A 27,393-nucleotide genomic window follows, 5' to 3' on the forward strand; every position below is an offset into this window, starting at 1 on the left:
AAGCCTCTGGCGGAGCCGGGGAGCCGTGCTTTCCCGGGGAAGGGGAGCGCGGTGTGGGGGAAGGTTTATTCCCGCTGCCGGGGGCGGCGGTTCAGTGCTCGCCCGCGCTGGAGCCCGGAGCGGGGCTGCTGCCGGGCTGCGAGCCCCGGGAGGAGCAGCCCGGAGGGATTGCTTCACCTCAACGCCTCTGGGTAGCCAGGAGCCCCGTGCCGCCACAGGGTGAAGCCATTCTGGGGAAAAATATCTGTCGAGCTGCTTGCTTGGTTCAAAAGTAAATCCTCAGAGTAGCATTCCTGCGCGGGAGGGTATGTAGTGTCCCTTTCTAGAGCATGCAGATCTATTCCTGCACTTTCAAGCCAGGTGTGGTTTATACCCAACACAAAAATGAACTTCATTGTGGAGTTGTGACTTACGCTTCCTTGCTAAATGTGTGCCATGATGAGGCAGAGGTTAATGGGACATCTGTGCGTACTTATCTTGTGAGATTAGTTAAAATATCACTAGGGATCTGAAAGTTACTACGCTTTTAAAAGGGTTGTTAATGTAGTGGAGTTCTTCTATCATCTGTCCATTCAGTGTCAGGAACTTGAGATGCTCATGAGCTTAGCCTGTCCAGCCTATGATGCTGAGAAGAGTTGCCTAATTATGGAACAGGCACAATGAAAATTGGCTTAACACCATGTCATAGAAGAATGACAAAGTTGAGATACTTTGCGTTTCAGTTCCGTTTACGTCTCTCCAAGGATTATTTTTTTCAGCTCTAATAATTTCTATCCCAAGTCATTAAATACTTTACTAGCGAGGTAACTTACATTTGGAGTTGATTTTTTCAAATTCTGAAGTGTTTTCCTTATCCTATTTCTCGTTTTCAGAAGACAGAAATACTAAAAATGCTTTCTGTGAACTTTAACTTGATGGTTATTCCATTTTCACTGACAAAAATAACGTTCATACCACTTAAGATTAATAATTGTTAGATACTTCCCTTGTCTGAGATTCATGATGTACCTTTATCTTTTATAGAGGCTTTTGAGGTTTTTTTGTTTGTTTTGAAGGGGAAAAGGTTTTTTTGAATAACAAATCCTGACTTCATAAAGAAAGCTCCCAGGTCTTAGTTTTATGGATGAAGCATGAATGACTAAAGTTTTAAAAGAATGCAGGTGATTGGCAGAAGTCTAAGTGGAAATCACATGTCTTAATAATAATTAGGTTTCTAATGTGTCTTACAGTCGAACTAAAGTGTCTTACACTTGAAATGCTAAAACACTTTCAGTTATATTCTCTGAGCTGGTGAATGATAGACAAATGTGAACTTTGATTCTAGCAAAAGGAAGTTCATGTCTGCAGTGCTGCTGCCCTGGTTTTTTTCAATGACTGTTTAATATGATTGTTAGCTAATACAGTCCTTGAGTACAGTTGTGTGTGATGTATTTGCTGGTTGGTTTACTTTAACAGGATTCTCGGTGTTCTGAAAGGCAACTAGTCCCTGTGCTACATTTTGCATTTGAAGGAAACGGTGGGGTTTTTTCAGTTGCTGGTTAGAGGGGCTGAGTTTTCGATGCTGTGAGTTTGTTTATTTAATGAAGAGGAACATTTTTCTTCTAGACCTTTGTTTTTGTGTGCTTCTCTCCTTCCCCCCATGAAGTTCTCCCAGAAGGGTACATTACAACTCCTCTGTCCAAAGCACTGCAAACAGTCTCTTGGGACTCAAATACCCTCAAGGCACATCCTTCGAATGGATTTGAGTAGGAAATCTCACTGTCTTCATAGCCCAGTTTTATGAGATCTTTGGGTTTTCTCAAGTTTAAAAGTACAGTAACTTTATAGAATAACTGGTTGCTACAGCTGTATGTTCATTAGTGTTCTCAATAAACTTTTATTTAAATGAACAGTTACTAGTTTGGAATGAATCCATTCCAGGTTCCAGTCATTTTAATGAACTATTTTTAACCACTAGTAACGCACACATTCACAGTATGCATATGCAAGACTTATGATGCAGTTTTTTGGTTTGCCAGTCTTATTTGGCACTTGTCTTAATAGTCAAGCATTTTATCTCCTTGGTCACTTGGCCGTAAGCAAGATCCTTGCTTACGTGCCTGTGGAGTGGGGTGTTGAATTAGTCAGAAATATTTTTTTGAGATTAGGAGCAGAAGCCCTTCAGTATTTGGAACATGAGTCAGATTTAATCTTCTGGTATGAATTTGCAGTGGTCCTTTCTTAGTTTGAGTTGATTGACACTGAGACTTTATGTTCTGGTGAGTTTCTGGTCCTAATACCCTGAGCAGAACTCTTGTCACTCAGAGTTCAAAGTATGACTAACACAATGGATATGAGGAAAAATGGTGCAAGAATACAAGAAACCATGGGGTTTAGTTTCTTGTTAGAACTCTTACTGTCCTGCTGCAGAGTTACCAGTTATGGTTAATTTTTAAAAAGTGTGCGTTAGATCTGGCAAATAGCAGCCTTTAATACCTAGGTGCTTTCTGATGAACACTTTTCTTTAAGCAGTCATGGAACACTCATGAACTAGTATTTTTATGTAATTGCACTATTGAGCAAGTCTAATTACTAAGCAGTCACATGGTCTTACTGACCTCCTTTCTCCTGGCATTCAGCCTACCTGTTCTGAAATCATGAATGCTACGTAAAAAATGCCAAAGACTTCCTCAACTCCACTTCTTTTTTTTAATGGTTCGTTCTCTTTCTTTTATTGTTCCTTTTTTTCAAGCTGTCAAATAGATCAAGATGTGCTTCCATCGAGACATGCTTTTCCTACAAGTTTTCCAGTGTTGTTCGCAGATGAAGGCTTTCCAGAGAGAGGTTATTTGGTGTAGTAAAAGGTGATGGAGAAGTGATGGAGGGAGATGCTAAATGGAAAACCACTCTAACACTCTCAAAGTTTTGTCAATTGCCCTTAAACTTTTGGCACCAGAATTAGCCTGCATCTAACTGTGTCAACAGAGTAGACAAAGAATGTAATTTACGTACTCCAAGTAACCATTACCTACTTACAAAAAAATGTGTTTGTATGTGCTCACAGACTTTTCCATATTAAAGAGAATGGGATCTCATGTTTAGCAATATCACTTAGGGCAGGGTTTCATTTAGCCCTGGTTTTAGTGCAGAGCGGCAATTGATCACAATACCTAAAAAGAAATGCAAACATTCACTTAGTTGCTGCATAAGAATTTACTCTGGGTAATAATTTACTTTTTTAGTTTGTCTTTTTGAGTGTTTATGTATGTTTTTGATATGCTAGTTAAGACTGACAGGCAGCAATTTACCATAAAAAGATGCTCTAATCTTGCCAACCCTTGTATTTCTTTTTTTGATCATTCCTGAAGAGAACAACTTTTGCTTTTAAAATAAGAGTAATGAAATTTGTTTTGTGTATCTAGTGTATTTTGTGAGAATATTGATGTGTTGAACATCCTGTAAAGTTAGCTGCTGTTACGTCAGATTGATTTAAGAGAAAAGGTGCAATATATCGGTTTTTAACGCTACCCCAAAGCAAATTAAAAATTAAAAGCTTGAGAAAAAAAAAAAAAGTTTAATTTTCCAGGGCAATCGTGGAATTCCAGTTCGTGGAAATGGGAGCTTGTTTTAAAAAATTAATGCTTAGACATGCTTCTATAGCATTTGTTAAATTTTGCTATTCTGTGCATCTGGCTTTGAAAATACCCTTATAGGTTAAGGTTATCATAGAATCACAGAATGGTTTGGGTTGGAAGGAGCCTTGAAGACCATCTAGTTCCATCCCCCCTGCCATGGGCAGGGACACCTTCTACTAGCCCAGGTTGCCCAAAGCCCCGTCCAACCTGGCCTTGAACACTGCCAGGGAGGGGACAGCCACAGCCTCCTTGGACAACCTGTGCCAGGGCCTCACCACCCTCACAGGGAAGAATTTCTTCCTTACATCTACTCTAAATCTACCCTCTTTCAGTTTAAAACTGGTACTGCTTATCCTATCCCTACACTCCCTGACAGAGTCCCTCCCCAGCTTTCCTGCAGCCCCTTTAAGTACTGGAAGGTCACTATGAGGTTCCCCTGGAGCCTTCTCTTCTCCAGGCTTGAACAACCCCAGCTCTCTCAGCCTGTCCTCACATGGGAGGTGCTCCAGCCCCTGATCATCTTCATGTCCTTCTTCTGGACCCGCTCGAGCAGGTCCATGTCATTCTGATGTTGGGGGCCCCAGAGCTGGACACAGCATTGCAGGTGGGGTCTCACAAGAGCGGAGTAGAGGGGGAGAATCCCCTCCCTCAACCTGCTGGCCACACTGCTCTTGATGCAGCCAGGATATGGTTGTCTTTTGGTTAGGTATGTAATTATTTGTCCTATAGAGACCTGTTTGTTGAATGTGGCATTAGTGAAAAAAGTTCAATAGAGTTGGTCTATGAATGATTTTAGTTTTAAATATTATTTCTGTAATTCAGGCAGGCAAAATTTGTGTATTATATTTTGTTAATTTTGGTGACATGCTTGGTATATAAAAAGGAGTGCACCAAAATAATTATGACTTCCCTGCTAAAAACATCCCTTTAAGTTTGTTTTCATGGTGTAGCACTTAGGGTGAAAATGTGTTTGATTTGTGAAATATTTAACATCAAGCCAGTCATCTAAAATGTAGAGACAATGCTCTTGTTTTTCATATACAAAGCTAGACATACATTAGGTTTAGGAGTAACATTAGTTTTCTCTGTATTCTGTAGCTGCTTTGGGGTTTCTTTTACAGGGTGGGTAGCCTGTGCTGAACACCACTGCTATAGCTAGGGTGTCTGCAAGGGAACTTAAAGTATTCCTGTGCTGTGTTCTAGACATACTGCTGTGGTGGGTTTATCCTGTCCAGATGCCAGGTGCCCACCAAAGCTGCTCTATCACTGCCCTCCTCAGCAGGACAGGGGAGAGAAAATATAAATATCAAAAAGCTTGTGGGTCGAGATAAGACAGGGAAACATCATTCACCAATTACTGTAATGTGCAAACCACACTCAACTTGGGAAAAGAAGTTAATTTATTACCAGTCAAATCACAGCAGAGTGATGAGATATAAAACCCAATCTTAGAACACCTTCCCCCCACCCCTCTCTTCTTCCTGGGCTCAGCTGCTCTCAGCTGCATGGGAGGACAGGGGATGGAGGTTGCGGTCAGTTCATCACACATTGTCTCTGCTGCTTCTTCCTTCTCAGGGGGAGGAATCCTCACATTCTTCCCCTGCTCTGGCATGGAGTCCCTCCCATGGGAGACGGTCCTCCTTGAACTTCTCCAACATGAGGCCTTCCCACAGGCTGCAGGTCTTCATGAACTGCTCCAGCGTGGGTCCCTCACAGGGTGCAGCCCTTCAGGAACAGACTGCTTCAGTGTGGGTCCCTTCCACGGGCTCCCAAGTCCTGCCAGCAAATCTGCTCCAGCATGGGCTCCTCTCTTCACAGGTCTACAAGTCGTGCCAGGAGCCTGCTCTGGCACAGGCTTCCCATGGGGTCACAGCCTCCTTTGGGCACATCTGCCTGCTCTGGTGTTGGGTCCCACACAGGCTGCAAGTGGGCATCTGCCCCACTGTTCACCTCCATGGGTGCAGGGCACAGCTGCCTCACCAGGGGCTGCCCCACAGGCTGCAGAGGAATCTGATCCTGGAGTACCTCCTCCCTCTCCTCCTTCACTGACCCCGGTGTCTGCAGAGGTATTTCACTCATATATTCTCACTCTTCTGGCTGCTGCTGGTTTTGCACAGTTGTTTGTTTGTTTTTTTGTGTTTTTTTTTTTTTTTTCCCCCCCTTCTTAAATGTGCTGTCAGAGGTGCTGCCACCATCACTGATGGCCTTGGCCTTGGTCAGCAGTGAGTCTGTTTTGGAGCAGGCTGACACTGGCTCTGTTGGACATAGGGGAAGCTTCTAGCAGTTTCTCACAGAAGCCACCCTGGAGAGACCCTCTGCTACCAAAACCATGACATGCAAACCCAATACAACCAGTCATGCCTTTTAATTAGTGGCTTCAACTGTAGTTCAGTGCTCAACTTGGAGCACTTTGTCCAACCATCTCACTAAATTGAGGGTGATTAATCTGTAAATTTCAAAATCTGTTATCGAAGAGCTATAACTTGCTTTCAGAAGCTGTGTGTTCAGATGGGAGTTCTGTGGTTAGATTGGAGAAACCCTCCAGTGTCACACACCTAGGCTGCCCACCTGTCCACTTTCACAGAAAGCCCTGTGTACCCCAAAAGTACCCACAGTTCAGCGATTCCCTCTATAATTCATTGTTATATGATATACCCTATGATTTACAAAGTACGTCACTGAACCACACTGACGTATGTTCTCATAGTTTTAATCCTGCAGTGCTGATTAAAGGGGTGGTTCCACCCTCTTGTGATAGCACACAGACCTGTGGTGAACCAGGTTAGCTCATCAATCTGTCTGAAAGAGGTTAGTTACGAGTTTTGGTGGGATTAGCTCTGTGGTAGGTTGTGCCAGCAAAGGTCACGGTAGTGGTAGTGAAGAGGCGAGTGGGAAGGGCAGGTACTATTTCTTTCAGTGGCAGTATAAATTTAAGGCAGATTAAAATGGCCATATAACTGTGGCTTGCATTGCTCATGTGTGTAGTAACCAACTGGGTATTTTTTGTAAGGTTGATTATTGGTTTCTTATGTGGCTTGCCATTTGTTGACACCCTTTGGACTTACATTGTTGAAAATAGGTATTGTCCTTTTTACTGTCTTAGGGGAAAGGCCTGATTTATTTTTTCGCCAAACTGTCACAATGTGAGAAATAACCCTACCAGTTGAGGAATTACACTATGTTTATTTGCTTATTTTGGTGAATGGTCTTGTATTGCCAGATTCTGCAGTGTAACTGTTATTAAATTGGACAAGAAGTCTGCACGGGTTGGTCTGGAGAGAGCAGATGGTGCTGCAAATCCAATTTTATACAAACTGTTCAATAAGTTGTTTTTTCCAAGAAACAGTTATTGTAGTCCAGAAAAATTCCAGCAAGCGTTGATGCAATTTGCTTTTTGACTGCAAGATTGATCTTGGAGGAAGCTAATTACTCAGGTTAAAAACTTTTGAGGTTTTAGAGACCTGGTTTTATACATCACTAGTCTCCAGGTTTGAGGATTTCAAGAGAAGATCTGGGTAGAGTGTTACTGATAAGTAAGAGTAGCATGTGGACTTGAGTATCAAGGGACAAATGCAGTCTTTAAACAACTCTAGGATTATTCCAGTCTTCCTACTCTTGGGACCAGAAGTCTATTATTTTATTTTGCCTAAGTATCAATAGATCACATTCTTTACTAGATCAGGGAAGGTAATCTGTCTGCAACTTGTGATGTTACCTCCTCTGGTCATAAAAGGAGAGGGTGATGAACCCCAACAGACACCATCTGTGACAAATGCGAATGCAGATTTTTTTTTAGGCAATCAAGAATACAGTTGGGGTTTTTTCCAGTTTATGAAATGTCTTTGTTCCTCCCAGTGAAAGTTGCTCTTCAAACATATTTCCTTATGCAAGTATTGCAGAAAAAGCTGTTTATCATTGTACCACCTGAACTTTTTGGTTTCTGACAGTTTATCTACAGTGTTAGAAGCATTTATTTTCAAGGGCAGTGATTCTTTTCCATACTCTCTCAGTGCCTGTCAGGTTTTCAGGTTAGTTATATAAGCCACGATAGGAGGAAGGTCAAGCTGCTGGTGAAGTCGGCCATTTTTTCAGTGTAGAAGTCACACTAAAGTGTCTGATATATTAATTTGTATATTGAGAGAAACCCTGCTTTAGGGAATTTTGTGACCTTCCCATAGTGACCTAAAAAGGCAAAAGTCATCTTGAGCATGAACTGGTTGTGTAAGTAGTGTGGGAGTATGTGGCTTTATGTTTTATAGGCTTAGTAACTTACATATCACATTTTAGCAGGTTTAATAGTTGTGTCTCTGGTTACCTCTAGGAAAGGACTGGATTTGATTACTGGGGTAAGAACTTAATGATATTTTGGTGCAATACGTCTTAAATTTTTCAGAACTTGCGTGCAAGGTTAGTTTATGTGCTTCTGTATACTTCTGGCTTTCAAGTTCTTTGCAATCTAGGTCAACAGGTGAACTGTAATTGCGATGTTCTTCTAACCCCAAAGCCTCCATGTATTTTTCAGGTCACCATTAAGCATTTGCTTTCATTGCTCTGGAGTTCTGTGTGTGTAAATGTTTCTTTACACAGGAATAAACTTTTAGTGGAGGTGAAGGATTGACCAGAAATGACTGAGAAAAGCAGGTCAATAATTGCAATGTTCTGTTTCAAGTGTGTAAATGGAGACAGCTATGCCAAAAACCTACGTGTGTATCTGTACTTTTGGAACAGTTATGACTCTGAGAGCATACCAATGACTAACGGAGAGATAATAAAAATTAACAAATGGGTTTTGTTAGTATTAGTTTAGGCTGTAGCTAAGCTGCAGTGAACAGTTTCTGAAAATATGCATAATTTTCTTAAATTCTATACTTTGATTATTTTTTTTGTTTGTTTAAATTGCATTAGTGCTTGAAAAGCCTGGAAGTCTGTATTGGTAAACCTGTGTAGGAAATAAGAATTTGATAATATTCTGGGTTTCAGATTTAAATTTGTGTTAAACCGTTGCTCATAATTTCTTTGAAAAGTGCTAATGCAACAAGTTCTTTCCAATAGGATGGAACCTGTTCAGATTATCAGAAATGAAAAGGATTTCTTCCAGTTGAACATTGGTCAGGATGTGTCCTCTAAGTCTAATGTGGTGTCATGTACATCTGAGCTTTTGTGTTATGCATTGCTTCCTCCTGCAACTAGAGAAATTTTCTGGGCCTGCTTCTGAAACTGACTTTATCTCAATGTTTCTTGATTTGTAGGAAAACATTTCCTTTCCTGTTGGGTCACATGCATTCCTTTTTTAATGTGTTAGTATATTTGTGACTTGCACAGCCGTGCAAAGTAAAGGCTGTAAAATTCTTGTGCTGTAAGTCTGATACCTTTCAGAACACTAATTCCTATCCTTTCAAAATGAAAGCCTGAAGCATTGAAAAAAACCTGTTTAAGTTCAAATGGGGAAATTGTGAAATATGAATACGTGTTGGTTTTGGTTCTTCAGTGATGGAGACGAAATATCTACAGCACATGCTACTTAATAACAACTTCTCTGAGGAAACTTGGATTTTTCTGTTATCTATCCAAAATGTGGCATCCATGACCTAGAAATGATTTACTTTTTATATTATGGAACTTGTGGAGTTCAGCTCTTGTGGATTTTATTTTATTCCTTAAGACCAGTGCCAATATTCTGCTTACCTTGTAGGTGAAGAGTAAACTGTCCAGCAGCTGAGAGGGGCGAAATAATAATCAAAAGAAGGCAGCTTTCATAAGAAAGATGACTAAATAAATATGTAACTCCTTCATGTAGGTTGCTTGTTACTTCATGGTTTGTATAGCTTGTAAAACAGGATAATGGTCTTCATGGTTGCAGTTTTGCTATGCAATAAAGATACAGAACACCATGGCAAGGTTTATCTCAGTTTCGCAATCTGTGCAGTTCTGAAGTACTGGAAGAGTGTGCAGAAAATTGATAGACTCCATTTTATAGAGCAGCTGGCATTAAAATTAGTTAATTATTTGATACATGGGATTAATTGAAGAATGGAGTAAAATTTTTCTTTCCTTTCTTGTGAGTTTCCTCCAAGCTGAAATTTTCTGTTTGTAAATTCTGTGTCATCAAGTGATTTTCCCCCCCCCCCTTCTTGATATTTCATTCTGGAGAATAAACAAACCCATCTTTTCTAGTAGTCTTAAAGTAGAAAAAGAGAACAATACAGCTTTTAGCAGAAATTGCCTACTTATTGTTCCCCTTATTCCCCTCTCATGGGAGAGGCATGACTCTATATCTGTAAAACTGGGATATGCATTTAAAGTAAAATATTCTATGGAGTAATTTTTGCCATCCAGGTTTCAGAATGGTTGCATTTGGTTCTGTTCTTTGTTTTCATGAGTCTTGCTACTGATGAACTTAAGAAGTTTAAACTATCCAAGTCTTAATGAGGGTTATCAAGCAAAGGATGTAATCTGAATTGTTTTATTTGGATTGCCTAGGGATAATTCCTGTGCCTTTCCATCATTATTTTTCAGTAGATGACAGGCTTAGTAAGATCTAGTTTACTGTGCTCTGTGTTTCTTTTTAGACAGTGTAGCTGTTTGCTGTTTACTGCCATTATGCAGTATATCCCAAATCTGCTGAATGCTTCTTTGAATGACTTGAGTGACTTTTTTTCTCCAGTGTTACTTTTTAATTGGTATGACATGGAAACATTTACTAATGTGTAGTTTCTTCAGTTTATGACAAAGGAAAAAGTTATAAATTGCTGTGGTATTGATAGTTCAGCTTCAGTTGTGGTATATTTTCCCCTTTTATCTCAAGTCTTTCATAATTGGAAGAGATCTGTATAAAGATTAGTTTTGATCATATAGTGATGGTGTTCTTCACTGAGCAGGTTTTTTTCATTTGATTGAAATTTTCTTTCTGTAAGCTAGTTGCCAATAAATTTACTGGTGAGAAGTACTTTATTTCAGCAGTAGTATGTTTTTCTTCTAAACCATGAAGAAAATCTTGGGTTTGTGGGGATAACGTGGATCCTGCTATTTTTATATTTTAGATTTTGGCTTTCTTCATTCTTTCAAATATAATTCCACCAAGCTCTCTTTTTCAGTGCCAACTGTGAAACATTGTGTTAGTTTGCCAAAGAGAAGTTCTTCAGTGCTGCATTTACTGAAAGTTATACTCGTTCTTTACTACTTCCATATGAGACAGCACAATGGAGCTTACATGTTTGGCACTGGAGGTCATGCTTTCAAACTGAAAAAAAAAGTGTTACTAGCGATCAGATGTTGCTCTTACAGCAGCTGCCTTTCTGATTTTTTTCATAATTCGATGATTTTTTTTTTTTTCTTGTGCTAGTCCATCTCTCTTCCAGAACCCTACCTTTGCAGTTACTGCTCTATGGCTTGTCAAGTGCTATGCCAAATTAAAAATAATTTTGAGGGTGGGGTTTTTCTTGCTGTTCTCTTTGAAGAGTATGAGATTTGCAGGAGTAATTATCTCATACATTATTTGTTTCCAAGTAAAAGTGTGGGAGAAATTTCAAAAACTTTTCGACTCACAGTACCGTGTTGTCATCGATTCCAATATGTTTCCTGCTGAACTTACAAGTTTTAAGAAGGCTTAAGGTAAAATAAGCTTTGGAGAGCTTTGCTGCATGTGCTCTGTTTTTCTTCTTTCGTGGTATGGGCTATATCTATCAAAAGCTTTTCTGTTAACTGAAGTTTTAATTAGGATGTACTATGTGGTAGTGCATAGCGCGCCTTTTGTTTGGAAGGAGTTCTCTTTCAGTTGGAAATGTTAAGTCTCTTGTGCTTCCTTCTAAAATTTTACCTTGAATGAAAGCTTTTGAACTTGGGCTTTGCATAAATTGATCAAAAAATACCCGTGCACAAGTCAGTCTGATTGCTTGAAGCCTTGTAGGCTTATTTCTACAAAGGTAATTTTTATTTTCTTCATGAGGTTAAGATATAGTTTAAAGAAAAGTTGTGCTTGTGATCTTCCCTTTGTCAGAAGGTTAATGGTCATTAGCAGCACCAGTCAACAGGAAATTAAGTAATTTTCACCATTACTTTTCCGGGTTTGTGTGATACCTTTGTATGTCTCAGCTCCACCATCCATGCAGTATTAAAAAGGGTTTAAAAACATGTTAGCTTTACCTGTCACTCATGAGGGGTTTTCTGTTATGCAAATATAATGTTATTTAGACCTGTAATAAAGGATTACGTCCATTAGCTTGCGCTTGGATGGTAGTACCGAAGCAGCCTGTTTGTGCTGAAGCTTGCTGCCAGCTGTTGACTTTGGCAGGGGACACGTTGTTCATCAGCTGCTGTTTGTTTTGACACCTTCTCCTTCTATTTTTTTATCAGCTCCTCCAATTTTGAACGTTGGCTTGGTACTTTTTGAACTTGAAGCACATACTAGGTTTCACTTAACCTTTAGTAGCCAGCATGTCTAAATACAACACAGAGGAGCAGAACCAACTGCTGCTAGTACCTCCTCAAAGCCTTTCTCTGTCGCAGTTAGCAATAAAGTTTGACCGTGGTACGGGAATCCTCTCGGAGCAGCTCTGAAGGGAAGGAGGAATTCAGCTCCTACTACAACGGTTACATATAACTGGAAAAGTAGGTCATTGTGGCAGGGAGTAGTCCAAACAGCCGCCTGGTTGCTGCAGCAACGACCTACTTTAGGAAACTATTTTTGTTGATTCATATTGAAATGTTCTTCTTACAAATGGTATAAGGAAATGATCAGGTTATGAGACATGTAGCAATGAAAACTGCAGACTTTGCAAACTCCCCCTGCTCCCCTCCACCCCACTTTTTTTTTTTTTCCCTTTTGGTCTTGGCCCTTGACATTGGACATATGGGGATTAAAGCAAATCAGGTTTGTTTTTCTTCAGTTTGACCTCTAGTGGGGAATATCTCTTGCTTGAAGGTTCTGCATAGCAATAATTACTTGTCAATGGTGATTAAGTTTCCAGAGGTTAGAGCCTACAAGCGTTCCCATATCATTTTTCTCTACAGAAATAACTTTGGAGTGTAAGAAAACCACCAACTTCTTTCTTAGGAGTATCTCTTAGTTTGTCTTAATATTCAGCTGCTCTTATTTTAACTGCTTTGCCTCCAACAGTTTATTCACCTTCAAGAAGGTGGGCTTGGTGCTCCCTCTCACCCCTTTTTTTCCCCCCCCCGTCTTCCCCTCCCTTTAAATTGGCAGTGTTCCTGTCTACCTCTTCTGGGTTGCCATTCATTCTGATCCTGGCACAAGTGAACTGGCAAAACCCCACTGTTTCTGTGTAGGATGATGCTTTACAGTTGTCTTACCTTTTATTCTTTCAACAGTCAATAAAAAATAAATCCATGACTGATGTTCAGGAGGTGAATTTTGGTAATTCATTCCCACCTTCTGAAAGGAATGGGTAGACAGGGAAAACTGAGGAAAATATATAAGTACAGTTGTTCTAATAAAGGTTTCATTCTTCATAAAACCTTTGTCTAAACTGCTATCGCTTCTGCAGAGACAACTGAATATCACTTTTTAGTTATCAGAATGTTCACTTTACTATGTAACTTTTCAAGATTTAGTACTTCAAGTGAGGTGCTGACCTTCAGTATTGCAGTGAACTGCAGTTGTGGTAGATGAAAATATCATGTTTAGATAAATATTATTTGGATTTTTTTATCTATTATGTCTTGAGCTGCATTTCAGTTTTGTTTACCAGAACTGACATTACTGAGCTCTGTCCATCTTTTTTGTCAGCTCTAGACTTTATGCTGTAGAGGTCTTCCATCTCAAAGTGAACCATTACCTCCATTAGTCTGCTCATGCACTAAGAAAGTTTGGGACAAAGTGGAATTTTTCTGGATTTTCTGGATTTATGTGACTTAATAAACAAACTGTGTGTCAGTTATTTGGGGGGTTTTATGTTTTTAAAAAATGTTGATTCTTCCTACATGATGATTACTCAAAAACCTGAACATGTTTTGTTCATGTTTACCTTGTATTCAGATGTAAATTACTAATGTCAGTTTTGAAAGACCAATTCAGAATATTTTGCCATTCTTGAATCACAAGCATAGCGATGTGAAGTTAGGATAATGCTGAATATCTCGCCACAATAAGGTGAGCACCACAGATATGAAATCCAGTCAGTTTTAACTAAGATTTTCGCAAATAGCTTAAGGGTTTTCTTCTGTTTTCCAAACTTTCTAACAATTTCAGTGTTTGCTAGCAGATTTCAGCTCTATTCTTAGTTCTCTCCTATTAGTTTAATAGATTTTTCAGATATGGGAAGCCAGAGATGATGAAATTATACCTTAAGGACCTGCAATTTATACAGTGTAGTTGAGAAATACATTCATTTCAGAGTGTTTTATTTCTGGGAAACAAAACTGTGCAGAAATCTTATTATCAGTAATTGTAACCCTAAAAAGGTCACTTTAAGAAAAACAAAAGGGTCTATTAAAGTAAATGAGGGGTAGTATAAAATTTGTCTTTCAGAATCAGATTGCAAGACTGTATCTTGTTATAGTGCTTTTATCACACTTGCTCTTTTGAAATGAGCCATAGCTGTTTTATGGACATCTTAGATTGCTGAAAATAATGTGGCTGAACTATTTTATAAAGCAGGCCAGCTCTGGTTTAATTACATCAAGCCTTATGAGCTGCTCATTTAAATAGGAGAACTTGGGTACATGAGAATAAGGAGTTTTAAATTTATTTAAATATGACCATGTCTGTACTCTCAAGTAACTTAGTTTTGTAATTTGCTTCTAGGTCCTATTTCCCCAGCTATCCCTCTTGCAAATACACTTTTTTACTCTTGGGTTTTCATTTATGGATCCAGCTAGTTTCCCTCTGAAAGAGTAGGCGTAAAGAATTAAAGTCAAATAGTAAGGACTTTGATTTATCAGGTTGGAATTAGAGGATTCGAGGAAAAAATAAACACAAAATATATACATTAAAGAATGGAAGACACTGGGAGAGAGATTTAGGAAGCTGTGAGACTGTCTCACCAGAAAGCTGACCTTTGTAACAAGCAAGTAATTTGAGATGTTTGTTGCTAGTTACAGGGGAACAGTTTAGATGAATAATAGGTGCCTTTTGAATGTGAAGTCAAGATCTTTACAGAAGTTGAATACAGAATTTCCTGTGACATATGGCTCACAAAATAGGAACCAAATACAGATTGCTATTTGGGAGGTTATGAATGCCTTTTGAATAGGACAAAGATTTTCTATTTCCTTCCTTCGGGGAATGCTAACCTTGAAAAAGTAGTTCACTTGGAAAGAAATTAATGAGGAATGGTATGTAAAGAAATGCTTGTTTTGTGTCCTATGTAAAATAGGTTAGATTAAAATTATTTGTTGTTCTTAATAGAGCAGTATTGCTTGCTGTAGTTGGTGTTCTAGTCCCACTCCACATGTGAAATGGTCTTTACTGCTTAGAAGATGCACCCAAAAGGACTCATCCTGGAGAGATTAAATTTTAAACATTGCTTTCTCTCAATTATTCTTTGAAGCCCTTTCTTTCATCCTTTTTCAACGGGTTGAATTTGATTTTTAGGAACCTCTTTTACAGGAATTACGAATATTTCAGATGAACATGGGCTTGGGTGTATCTTGCATCCTTCCTCATCACAGCTCTGCTTTGTCTTGAAGATTATCACACTAATAAATATTAGAGGAAAAAAAAGCCAAGTGACGCACTTCATGGTCTGTGTTTGGTTTTGTTTTGCATGTGGATCAGCTCTAAGTTATGAAAGATGCTGAAGTCCTGAATTGCACTCTAAAGGAGTTGTTTTTTCTCCACTGACTGTAGAGCAACTCTGCAGGAGATTAGTTAGCTCCCACAGCCACTTAAGTATCTAGAGTTGAATAATGTGAACTTTTTCCTGCTCTTGTGTATAAGCTTAAAGGATAATACCTCTATGAAATGTATTATTGTGTACCTTTTTAGGACATGGAAGTTGTATGTGGTATTTGCTGAAACAATGTAATATAATAAGGCATGCCCCTGTGACCTTGATTTGGTAATAGGAAAATACTACTGTGGCTTGCTGCCAAAGGATGCGGTGGAGTGTACATAACACTTAAATCCTGTCTGAGCTTAATCTTCTTAGAGTTTCATAAGAGTATACTGCTCGCGCTAAGACACACTGGTTGGTGGCAATCAAACAGGAAAACACTCTGATAAAATATAAGTATTTGTATATAGGTACATAAAATTTGAGATAGTTCAGTACCTCACTGTTTTGGTATTAGTTGAAATTCACCTTATGATTCTTGTAGAAGATAGTGAGGAATAGGTTTACCTAAATGATGCTGGGCTTTCATAATGACCTAACTGAATGTATGGCAATGGCAGATATGGATGACAGAAAGGCTCACTCTCCCTCTCTTTTCCCGTGAAGAGGAATAAATGTTGTATAACTTACTAATACAGAGTCTAATGCTAACTGTACCCACTGAAATAAAAAAAAACGTGGTTGATGTTATACAGGATGCAATACTTTTTTTTTCTTTTTATTTATCCAGTTTACTAAACTCTGAAAGATGAAGGATATATATCTGATAGCAACGTTGGCAAAAAATTGCATGGGAAAAATAAAACAAGCAGACATTAGGCTGGTTAAGGTAATTCTGATAGATAATGTCAGGGTGGCAATCAAATATGCGTAACGACATGATTCTCTTGTTTGACAGTGCTTTTCTTTCACTGGAGAGATTGTAATCAACAGCTTGGTGTGAGGACTAGTGGGTAGATAGGAATTTAAAAAGATCAATTAAACAGAAGTTGGGATGGATTGCTGGAAGTTGACCAACATTAATTAAATTTAGGAATGAAACAAGTTTTAGCACTGTTCTTTTTCACTCAACTTTTTAAACGTTTTCCTCAGAATGAGGAAGCCTGATTAGATTCCTTTCTTTTGTGTTGTACTGGCTCTGCAGTTTAACACTCCTCTCTTGCCTAACAGTTAAATTCAGAATCTGGATCAGTTAATCGAAAAAACCTAAAACTGAAGTTTCTTGATTCTTAATGGCTTAGAACCACCAGTTTCAGGTGTGAATGATGTCTTGAAAGAATTCATTGCATTTTAAGTCCCCTCAGTTACCAGCAACCATCCTCATTTCATACTGGTAAAGATGGTTCTGTGTGATTACAATTTCTGTGTGTTTATTACTCCTAAAAATAACCCCAAACAAGATTTAATGGTAGCCTTAAACAGTGTGTCTATGAGTATCCTTCTTGCAAGTTTTCTCCTAAATAATGCTACCTTTTTAACAGACCCCTTCTGACTTCTTCGCTGGAGAAAGTATTTAATCGTATTAATAGTGCAGGCTCGGGAAGGCTGCTCGATGTAGTGCTTAGTTTTGTTCATTTTGTTAATGGTTAACTGTGTTAACAATTACTTATTTAACTTCTTGAATTTCTGCCTTGATGGTACCAGTTTTTCAGTTGCATGGTAGCTAGAATTATGATCTGTATTATGCAAACCAGTTTCTGGCAGTCACTTTTAAGATGCAGGGGGGCAGAATGTTTAGTTTAGATTTCAGACCTCAAGCAGACTTTGCATAATCGGCAGCAGGGAAGACTGTGGAGTTTCTTGGAGTAAACAGCTAAGATCTTGGGTACATGTCTTTTAAAGAATATGGTCTTTAAAAGCTTCCATGAAAATTCTGAGTATCATCATTAGATGACCCTGAGTAAAATGTGTATAATGCCCTCTAAGAATGTTGCTTGGAGACAGGTGTGCTTTACACAGGCATCTTCCCTGTGTTACAATAAGTCTTTTCTGCCTCCTTCCATCACCTCAGTCATGCATGTACCTCACACCGTTTGCTACCGTGAAGCTAATGGTGAACTTTTCCTTCCTCTGTTTCGTCCAAGGGAAGTTGAAGACCAGATGCAGAAACCTGAGCTGATGCTCTAATCTGATAAAGAATATCCGTGCATCCTTTCCGTGTCTTTTTAATAAAGTCATGCCATGTAGTTTTTATATTCATTCAAAGTGAAAAAAGAAAGTGCTTTCCTGTTGACTGTTAGGTTGAGAGGAAGAAGTTGTTTTAGCTTGCAGACTTAGAAACATGATCTGTTACTGTAGGGAGAGATTTAATACCTCCTAATTGCTACACTTCGGTTAAGTATAATGGAGTTTAAGCCCAATAGCTCTTACTTCATAGCTTCTGTGAAGAAACTTTGCCTCAAGAGCTCATATACTGAAAAACTACTTTTTATGAGACAGAGGTTTCATATTTGGTTTCAGTTTACAGACTGATTTACCATTCACTTTCATTTGTGTTATACTGTGAAAGGAACATGTTTAGGAGCATTTTGGTGCGTTGCTTCAGAGAAAAAGCTAAAACAATTTTGCCTTGTCTGTGCTAGAATGTTGCTCTGAATTATGCTTAAATGTCTGCACTGAGCAAAACACCTGCATATTCTTATGCTGCAGTTCAGTGCCCATGCATGGTGTTAGAGTAATTCAGAACTAGTTCACTTGCAAACAGGTGTTACCACTCAAAATGATACCTTGGAAAACTTAAAAACTCCTCTCTTCTAAATCCCATAATAATTCACTGTGACAGTGTTGAATGCTGAGAATTATTATTTTATAATTTTTCTATTACTGCACTTAATATGTGTGGGGGTGTGCGTGTTGTGGACATGTTATTACTCCTCCCTGTGTTATAAATGAAACATTAATTTGCTAGGACAGGAGATAAATGCAACGCATTGCAATGCCATGCCAAAATTAGAGAAAGGGCTAGAATTAGAAATTGTACCAACTCCCTGGAACAATTTAAAAATTTGGTTTCATGGAGGCCTATTCACCTAGGCTTATGTTAACGTGTTAGATGAAGGCAGAAGTTCTGAAAGGTAGAATTTATTTTTTTTTCCTTCCTTAAATTCAAAGTAATTTGTATCTGGATATACCTGAAGCTAGGTATCAATTAGCATGTGTTTAGCCATAGTAAAGATGCTGTGCTGCTTCTGCAAGCTCTAAAAAAAGAGAGGGTGAAAACTTTGGTTATGACAAGTAGTTGATTCAACTCTAAGTTTCTTGGTAGTGGTTGTATCTAGAATCAGTGATTTAAGAAGGCTCAGTTTTAACTGAGCAAGACAAATCTGTGTAAAGGTTTTTTGACAAATATTAACACTTTAATGAAAAAAATGTCTTTAGATGTAGTATAGCATAAATATAGTTGGTGAAAATGAAATGGATGTGTGATTATTTGCAGCACATTCTGCTAAAACACATTTGGTCCAACTGAAAGATTCAAATATGCTTATTCTGAGTAACCACTTGTAAACTGAATCTGTGTTCTGAAAGTCAAAAGCAATATTCTTTTGCATTGCTGTTGCTATAGGTATCATAGGGTTGCTAGGATTTAATTTAATCTATTGTTTTTGAACAATATGCTTTCAGTGACAGTCGTGCAACTCAAACTGTGGTTTGGCTGGTTTTTGTTTTTTATGTTTTTGTTCAGGTAGGGGGAATGTGTGTCTGCCTTGGCCACTCTACTGGTCTGTTCATACATATATTTAACATTTTGAGTCTACACCATTATGTTTGTTAAATGCGTGAAAGAGTGTTATGGAGATTGAAGGATTGCGGGAGTGTGGTAAGAGATAGTTAAGAGATAATAGAGGGGATTTGGGGAACCAACAAAATAGAGATTAAACAGTATTAAGGGCAAGTTTAGGGATCATGGATGTGAATTGGAGACTGGGTCAGTGTATGTAATCTTCTTGAATAGGATTTTGTGCCAAGTCCAGGCTAGAAGTTGTATGTTGTGGTTAGTCAGGTAGGAAGAAAAGAGAATGAGAAATTAGAGGGAACTGAGATGCAAACAGGAGAAAACCCTAAGAGTTTCCTGACAGGCAGATTTTTACTTTGAATAGTTGTGAACATTTTATGCCACCAATTTGTCTTCATACCCTTTCCCTATATTCTGTGATACGAAGTTAAAAAAACAAACAGAAACAAAAAGACACACCAAAAATCCACAACCTCAACAAAACCCCACCAAACAAAAAGATCCCCAACCTTTCCTGGACTGTTTCATAGTCATCCAGACACTACTACGGTTTGTCTTCATAGCAATTTGTGAATGATAAAATGAAGCTGTATTTTTCAAAGTCCATCTGGAAGTGACTCTGGCCTGGGAACATAGGGCCCAAGTTCTCTGTTAGAAGCATATGGGATTCTCATCTGATTCTTAAATTTACTCCTGTGTGGTTTCTAACTAAATGAGCATACAGAAGTTTCTTTTTAGATAGAGCAAGCGTATCCTTCATGGTCTCACTACTCCAGAGCTTTTTTCAAAATAAAATTTAGCAAAGTGAGAGAATTAGACATTTTGGCTTGTTCCAGTCATTAAAAACATAGAAGCAAAGTTGCCAAGCAGTTGTATTCTTGTACACTGGCTTTTTCTCAGACTTGCTTACTTTCTTATACCCTTTCAGGTCAAGTGAGCCATGCATTTTTGGCATTTAATAGCAGCTAGGGGATTTTCCTGCCAGCATTACTAATTTTTTTTTTTCTTCCATATAAAGTTGGGAGGCAATGTATGTTAGTTAGGTATCACTTATGTATTGCTAAATCTGTAGAAAATGTAAAAGATGATGGTAGGTTTACATCAGTCATGTATGTATCCCTCCTAGAAGGTGTAGCATTTTCATTGTAACTGGCTATTTTTTAGGATTTGTTCTTAAAAACCTAGGCGTGTTATGAACTTCATTTTCGTAAACCTGGTTGCTCGGTGCCTTTGTGTTTCTCCTCACCCTCTCACCCAGGCTGCGGGCGCAGTGTCTCCAGGCCTCCGTGGCGCTGCTTTCCCTGCATCGCTCTTGGGCGGTTGCTCCTGGGGTGTTATCCTCATGGCCTTGCACCTGCACACAGTGTCATTACATCAGACTCTCTCAGGAATAATGCCCTGCAGCGTGGGAATTGCCTGTTTTTTTCCCCCCTTGGGTGTAGCCTTTGGTTTGTGGCAGGGGATCCGATAATGTACATGCATGCATAGAGGTTAATGACTCCAGGCTCTGACTCAGTAGCTGCCCTGATCATCATGCACTTTGGTGTGTGCCAACACGTAATTAACAACAGCCAACAGGGTTTGGGCAGCTCCTGGTGAAAACTATATTGTTAACTACAAGAGGAAATACTGGGGGGGGGGAATCCACTTGTTACCCTGGAGAGAAGTCCAGGGGAAGGGCAGTCATCTGGGGACCTCCAGCATCTCTTTCTGGCTGATCGCAAGGGAGAATTTCCATTTTTTTGTCTTCTTCCTTTTGTTTTTATTTCTTTCTCCAAACAACTTTCACCAATAGAGTTATTTTTAGTTACTGTACCCACTAATAGAACTTTGGACGTGCAAACCTGTCTCAACATCCTTTGTTCAACCACCGGTTTCTCTTGAAGACTTGCAGATTTGCAGCATCTTGTTTCTTCCCACCTGCTTTTTATCTCCTTATTTGCTGATTTGCTCATTAAACAATTCAGGTGAGGTTACAGCCAAGATGTATGGAACTGTTTGTTATATAGAGGGCTGTTTTTATAAATGAAGACCAAAGTGATAGTTATGACCATGTAGTCCTCTGGTATGTTGGTTTTAGTAACAATTCAAGCTGCTGTGTTATAAGGAGGTCTTGGATTAAGTTTAGTAGCAGTATGCCAACAGCTGATTATCTGTTTGTTGGGGTTGGTTTTTTCTGTGGTGTGCTTTTTTCTTTAGAGTGACAAGATACTTCTAGTTTCAGTTAAGACTTGAGTACATTTTAGTCCATTTCAGAGTTGAATAGCATTGAGGTGAAAAGTTAAATGACAGTGTAGTATGGTTTTCTGAATTATGTATTATTGAATATATTGTATGTTACTGAACTATAAGCTAAGTGTAATTAGGATGTCAACATGCATACATCACTAAAATACACACCAAATACTGAAGGCATGATAACATTTGATGGATTGTTCCTCTTAGTTCCCTTTTTCTATTGTAAAATTGTCTGGTTTGCCTCAAAGTAAATGTTTCTTTACAATTCCTTTCAGATTCCTGCTTCAGTGTCTTGAGGATCTTGATGCCAATCTACGGAAACTGAATTCACGTTTGTTTGTTATTCGTGGACAGCCAGCAGATGTTTTCCCCAGAGTTTTTAAGGTACATGCCACCTTGCAGTTGTTATTTCTATCCATAAAATATGACTGACAAACTAATTTCAACTAGGACTATTTCTTGTACTGTATACTTCAGTACAAGTTGTTATCCATGCAAATGCTTAATTGGCCTTGCAGCTTCTCTTTAAGGTTTTTGTTAGATTTGGGTTTTTCCCCTCTAGTGTGCATATCACCAACTTAAGTGAGTTGCTCTTAGACTTTATAATTTTTAGTTTCTTTCTTTCCAGAAATGGAACAAATTTCTAATGGTTTGGTTAAATGTATGTACTGTATATTACTAAATTTTCCTTTACAGGTTCCCTTTGATATACTGAAATACAATTCCATGCACAAGAATCCAGGTTCAAAGCCTGACCGTAAAAGCAATGTTTTATTTAGGTCAAATATCTGTTGTGGTTGCTTTTTGGCCATTAAAAGAGATTTAATAAACTTTTTGCCAGTAGTAGTCTTGGTAAAAGCACAGTGCAGGTAAAAAGCAATTTCTGGTTGAAGTTTAAGGCTCTGGTGGGAAGGAGTCTTATTACTGAGGAAATTAAAGCTGTGAGGGATTATCATTGATATTCATTTCTCTTCCATGGATAATGTATTTAATGTAACAATACTATAATAGGATAGTAAAAATGAACACTTTGCAGATTGATCTTAAAAGTTTTTAAGGAATGACTGTATTGAGGTGACACAGATGAGCAAGACTGGGGGAGTAAAATAAATACCTATTTTTTCAGAGATGATCTGTTGAAGATTTTTATTCCTAAGTCTTCAACACCAAGCTGAAAACTCAACTAAAACTCAGTTCTGTCTTCTTTCTTGTGCTTTAGTTGTGAAATACTAACTGGATGATTCTTTGACTGGTCTTTTCTTGATTTTTCCCTCAGTGAAGAATTTCCTGCAGTACTGTGACATTAGTTGCTGCCTGCAACCCTCCAAATATTCAAGCTTGTTATATCTGCCTGCCAAATTTGGTCTGATTGCATTTTAATAGGAGCAAAGATCTTTCTGTTGTGTGTGTTTGTTACCTTCTGGATTTGAGTGACCTGTGACAATTTTTCTTAAATACTTTAATGGCTGCTTTGATAGCTCCTGTTTCAGATCTTCCTACTAGGCTGATCTTTCTATGCCTAACAACACTGGAGTGCCACATTTTCAGAATATTAATTTTAGTTCTGAGAAGGTAATGAATATAACGTCATATAGATAGCGTACAGCAATCAAAAACATTTACAATCTGTCTGTCTTCTGGTTGCTTAAAGTACCAAAAAGTGTCTTTATCTTATATTTGTTCACTGAGGGGCTTTTCAGGACATCCTCTATTCTTGAACAAATAAGAGGCATTGTTGAAGCTCTTGAAGACTACTTCACCTTTTGGTTGAAGACTAACTGGAACATGCATCTCATACCATTAATCTCACAGCCTCTTTTGCTAGAGTGGTAGCTGTATATCAAGGCATTTGCAGTGCAGTGAAGGGCATTTAACGCTGAGCCAAGCTTTTCAGATCATCCTCATTAAATGTCTCAAAGGTGAGCGATGATCCTGACCCTGAAGAACACATGTAGATGTTTTTTAGCTGGTAGAAGATATCTTTAAGTAAATAATGGTAGAAGACAGTGGAACTTTTGTAGAGCCTTTTGTTGGGAGCCCTATCACAGTTGCCAACATCTGTGGATTTCCTGGGGATGAATGTTGTCACAACTGTTTCTTGGTAGGGCTCTCATTTTCAAAGGCTGGAGGACAGTTTCTTCAAAAGGCAGAGCACTGATCTATCTTTATCCTTGTAAGAGGCCTCAGGGATCTTTATGCTTTCATTTGCGTGTGTGTGTATATATATATATATGTATATATAAAATATATATATATGACTGTTTGCTTTCCTCTTTCCAGTCCTTCAGAGGAGCTTTGCTTCCCTTAGACACTAAACTCAGTGTCACATGTTTTCAGCAGTGCTAGCTAACATTGCTGCTGATAGCAGCAGTAGGCTGTCAGCCTCTGGAACAGTGCATAGAGACAGAATATTTTTACCAGTGGACTTTGCAGGTCTTTGCAAAACTCTTTGGGTTTTTTTGTTTGGGATCTTTTGTTTTTTGTTTGGGATTTTTAAGTAACTTAAGGATGGTGGTTCCATTTTACTGCAGAGATGCAACTTCCACTAGTAGCAGGCACCCACTTGGCATCTGTTGGTTAACTTGAACCAGTCAAGTTTTGGTTGGTTTTTGCCTCATTCTCTTCAATTTGTCCTGATCTGCTTTGTATCTCTAGCTGTTTGATAAAGAAAATAGAATTGGAACAATCTCTTAATTCTTTAAATGCATCAGTGTTGCTAAAAACACCCAGTGGTATGTGCAAAATTATTTGTGCCCATGTTTATTCGAAGTGCCTAGCTCATGCTGATGTGATCTGGGTGTATTCACATCATGTGGCACTTGTCTGAGAGTTCCTTGGCTCCCTTGGGGATGTGGCTCTGGCTCTTGGACACATTTTTTGTGGTCGTCTTTTCAGTATGCCAGAGGAAAGAAAGATTGAGAAAAATATCTGCTGCAACTTGTCAGACAGTGGTTTTACATTATGAAATGGAAAATAAATGTTGTATGAGGGTGTGGGAGGTTGCTTGAGGATTCAGGGCCTCCTGGGTCAGTCTTGGCAGACTTAGTGATGGAGGGAGCCAAGTTGTCTTTGAAAGAGCAAGCATTACTGGCAATAGCCTGTCCTCAGGGTTGTACTTGGGCTTCATCTAGGAAAGAGCTAGTTCAGAAGTGAAGCAGCACCCTAGGTGAACAGCGTAGAGTGCCCCTTCTTTCTTTGGTGTAAATCCAGTTGTCTGAAATAGTCAGGCTGATGTATTTAAATTAACTTTTTAAGATTCTGAGGGATTAGAAAGGTATTTCTCTGAGTTTGATTGACAGGATGGCTTTCTAGGATCATTCTGTGCAGACTTAACCTTTCAAATTCCCTGCTGTTGGAGAAGCCTTAGCCATTAATTGATCCCTTTCTTTGTTTCTTTTCCCCCACCTCTTACCATTGGCCTTGGTAACATCATCTGTGACATTAAATATATTAGACTTGAAGGTGACCTTTATTTAGAAGACAGATTTTAATTTTTTTTCATTTTTGAAATTGACGATGATCTGTTCTGGTGGGTGAAGGGCAGGGATTTGGAAAAGGGAAGGCAAATGTGTGGTGTTTGGTTTGAGGGAGCCAGGGGTTATTTTGCCCCCCACTCCCCCATCCCACTTCAGTTCTGCTAGTAAAGTTGACAGGCATATGCGAAAAGGTTTTCTGCAGAGCAAAACACTGATACTGATCAATGTCCAGAAGACAGCCTCTGTCATCTTTCCCTTTTGTTGTGTCTTAAGGTATATGAATCCTAAAGTTAGACCTGAGTTTTCAAAATTTGCTTAGAAGTTGTCCTATTACTGTGTGCACCCACAGTAATGGGACAGATAGAGGCTTTTTTTAATGCTCAATTCCTACCTAGATGCCAAAATGTTGGACTTTATTTTTGTGAGCCTGGGTGTCTAAATGTATTTTGGGCCTTTGTGTATCTCTGACAACTATCTGCAGGTAATAGCTGGTATTCCATCTTGTCCCTGTCCTCCCCATTCTCCTTTCCTTCACCCTCCATCAAACAACTGAGTTGCTGAAGGACCACATTCTTGGTTTGTGTTGCAGGAATGGAATATTGCAAAACTGTCTATTGAATATGATTCTGAACCATTTGGAAAGGAAAGAGATGCAGCGATTAAAAAGCTGGCTAGTGAAGCTGGAGTGGAGGTCATCGTTCGAATTTCCCATACATTATACGACCTAGACAAGTAAGTTACCATTACCTCTGATTTTAAAAATGGAAACAAAAATAATTTAATTGGTTAGATACTGTGTGCTACTTCCTATACAGAACACTTTATAGTTAGGAAGACTACAAATTTGGTTTATGTTTCTCTTTTATCCATCCATCCAAATTTTACTACATACTGAACAGAACTTTGCAACTCCAAGAAAAATCCTACATAACTGTATCTGAAGTATAGTTTTGATTTGGGGTTCTTTTGAAAATAGTGGTCATCTTAATTATTTGTCTTTTATAATTAAATTACCCTAACATGTCTTTAACTTCTCCCAAATAAGATCTGTTGTTGCTTAGTTGTTTTTGTTAGATTGTTTTGTCCTTATTTCACTTGCTCTACACAAGTTAGAAGGACGTCCTTTATTTTTTACAAACTGTTTCCTATCTGTTATGTATCCTATAAATAATTGGGGATTGTTTGATATCCCTGTGATGCCTTAATGCCTTGTTTATGTTTTTCCACAGGTCTATTTAAATGGATTAGTATTAGCTTCCTATTATAGAAACATAATCTGCAGACTAGTCAGAAGTATGACTTGGCTTCTCTTAACATTGAGTAATTTATTGTGGTAGATGCCTGTTTTATTCTGTTACAAGCCGATGTATAAGAGGCAGCTAGACATATGGGGGGAAAAGGAAATATTTAGTGGTTTGAAAATTCCTTTTCGTTTGTCCCCACCCAAACACACCCCCCCAAAATCAACAGCTGGTTCTATCTACCACTTTGTGAATTATTTCTTTGAAGTTTTCCTGTTTCCAAGATTTTAGTCATATTTCAGGTGACAATGCAAAATATCCAAACTATGTGTTTTTACAACAGTAGTTACATATAAGCTACACCTTAATTTTTCCCCATATTAAGACAGCTGTAATGCTGTCTACTGTTTTCAATGCAAGAATAGAAAAATAGATTTTTTTTTTTAATGCAAATAGCATAGTTTTGTAGGTGACTTGAGAGATCATAGCTACATGAAGATACATTCATCTGCTGAATTCATTTGCTGATCAGTATTTTTCTTTGCCTTGAGCTGTTCATATTTGTTACTTGTTCTTGAGGGACTTTATTCAACCCAGGAATGAAGAATAATTGACTTGGTTATAAACAGTTAATTTATATGTCTCCCTGGTGGGGAAAAAAGAATGGTAAAACTAAAGTTCAAACTGTCTGAATTACCATGTATATATCTGTGATTTTATATAACATGCCAGAGGCAAGTAAGAAGATATTTCTCTGTGTATAGATGTGTATATTTAATTTTTAAAAATTTAAAATTGTTATATACTATTTTCTGACATACATACTTTCTCTTTTTTCTGTTTTTTCAATCCAGAATAATAGAATTAAATGGAGGACAGCCTCCTCTTACTTACAAACGATTCCAGACCCTAATTAGTAGAATGGAACCATTGGAGATGCCAGTGGAGACTATAACCCCAGAAGTAATGGAAAAATGTACTACTCCAGTTTCTGATGACCATGACGAGAAATACGGTGTCCCATCACTTGAAGAGCTCGGTATGTTCTGAGGTTGCTTTGACATTGTGAAACAAGTAAGATGTAATCTACCACTGAAAGCATAATACTTAAAATAACCATGAGGAGACGTTCTACTTATGGTTAATTTTTAAACTGACGCCAATTATGACATGATATCCTTTTGTAAGAGGAACAAAAAAGGATAAACAACTCTAAGTTTTAGTTGTTTTCTCTTAAATGGGAGGTCATATCAAACTACACTAAGTCTGAAGCTACTAATAGTCTTTATTTCACTT

At 38.4% G+C, this 27,393-nt stretch overlaps 1 protein-coding gene across 2 annotated transcripts in view; it reads left to right on the forward strand.

Annotated features, from left to right (window-relative positions):
* Window positions 1-6,401: 6,401 nt before the first annotated feature.
* Window positions 6,402-27,393, forward strand: part of CRY1 (cryptochrome circadian regulator 1) — a 32,145-nt gene continuing 11,153 nt past the window's right edge. Inside the window, exons 1-4 of one of the 2 annotated variants that reach the window (XM_026865644.1) lie at window positions 6,402-6,422; window positions 21,656-21,764; window positions 25,446-25,588; window positions 26,952-27,136. In XM_026865644.1, the coding sequence (XP_026721445.1) occupies window positions 27,019-27,136 (118 nt within the window). In that variant the 5' untranslated portion in view covers window positions 6,402-6,422; window positions 21,656-21,764; window positions 25,446-25,588; window positions 26,952-27,018. Of the gene's footprint in view, window positions 6,423-7,740; window positions 7,836-21,655; window positions 21,765-25,445; window positions 25,589-26,951; window positions 27,137-27,393 lie in introns of those variants that run through there. The other variant, XM_026865634.1, reaches the window with a different exon arrangement.

The sequence above is a fragment of the Athene cunicularia genome (genome assembly GCF_003259725.1).
Source record: "Athene cunicularia isolate RWA chromosome 1 unlocalized genomic scaffold, athCun1 chr1_part2, whole genome shotgun sequence".
NCBI classification, from domain to species: domain Eukaryota; kingdom Metazoa; phylum Chordata; class Aves; order Strigiformes; family Strigidae; genus Athene; species Athene cunicularia.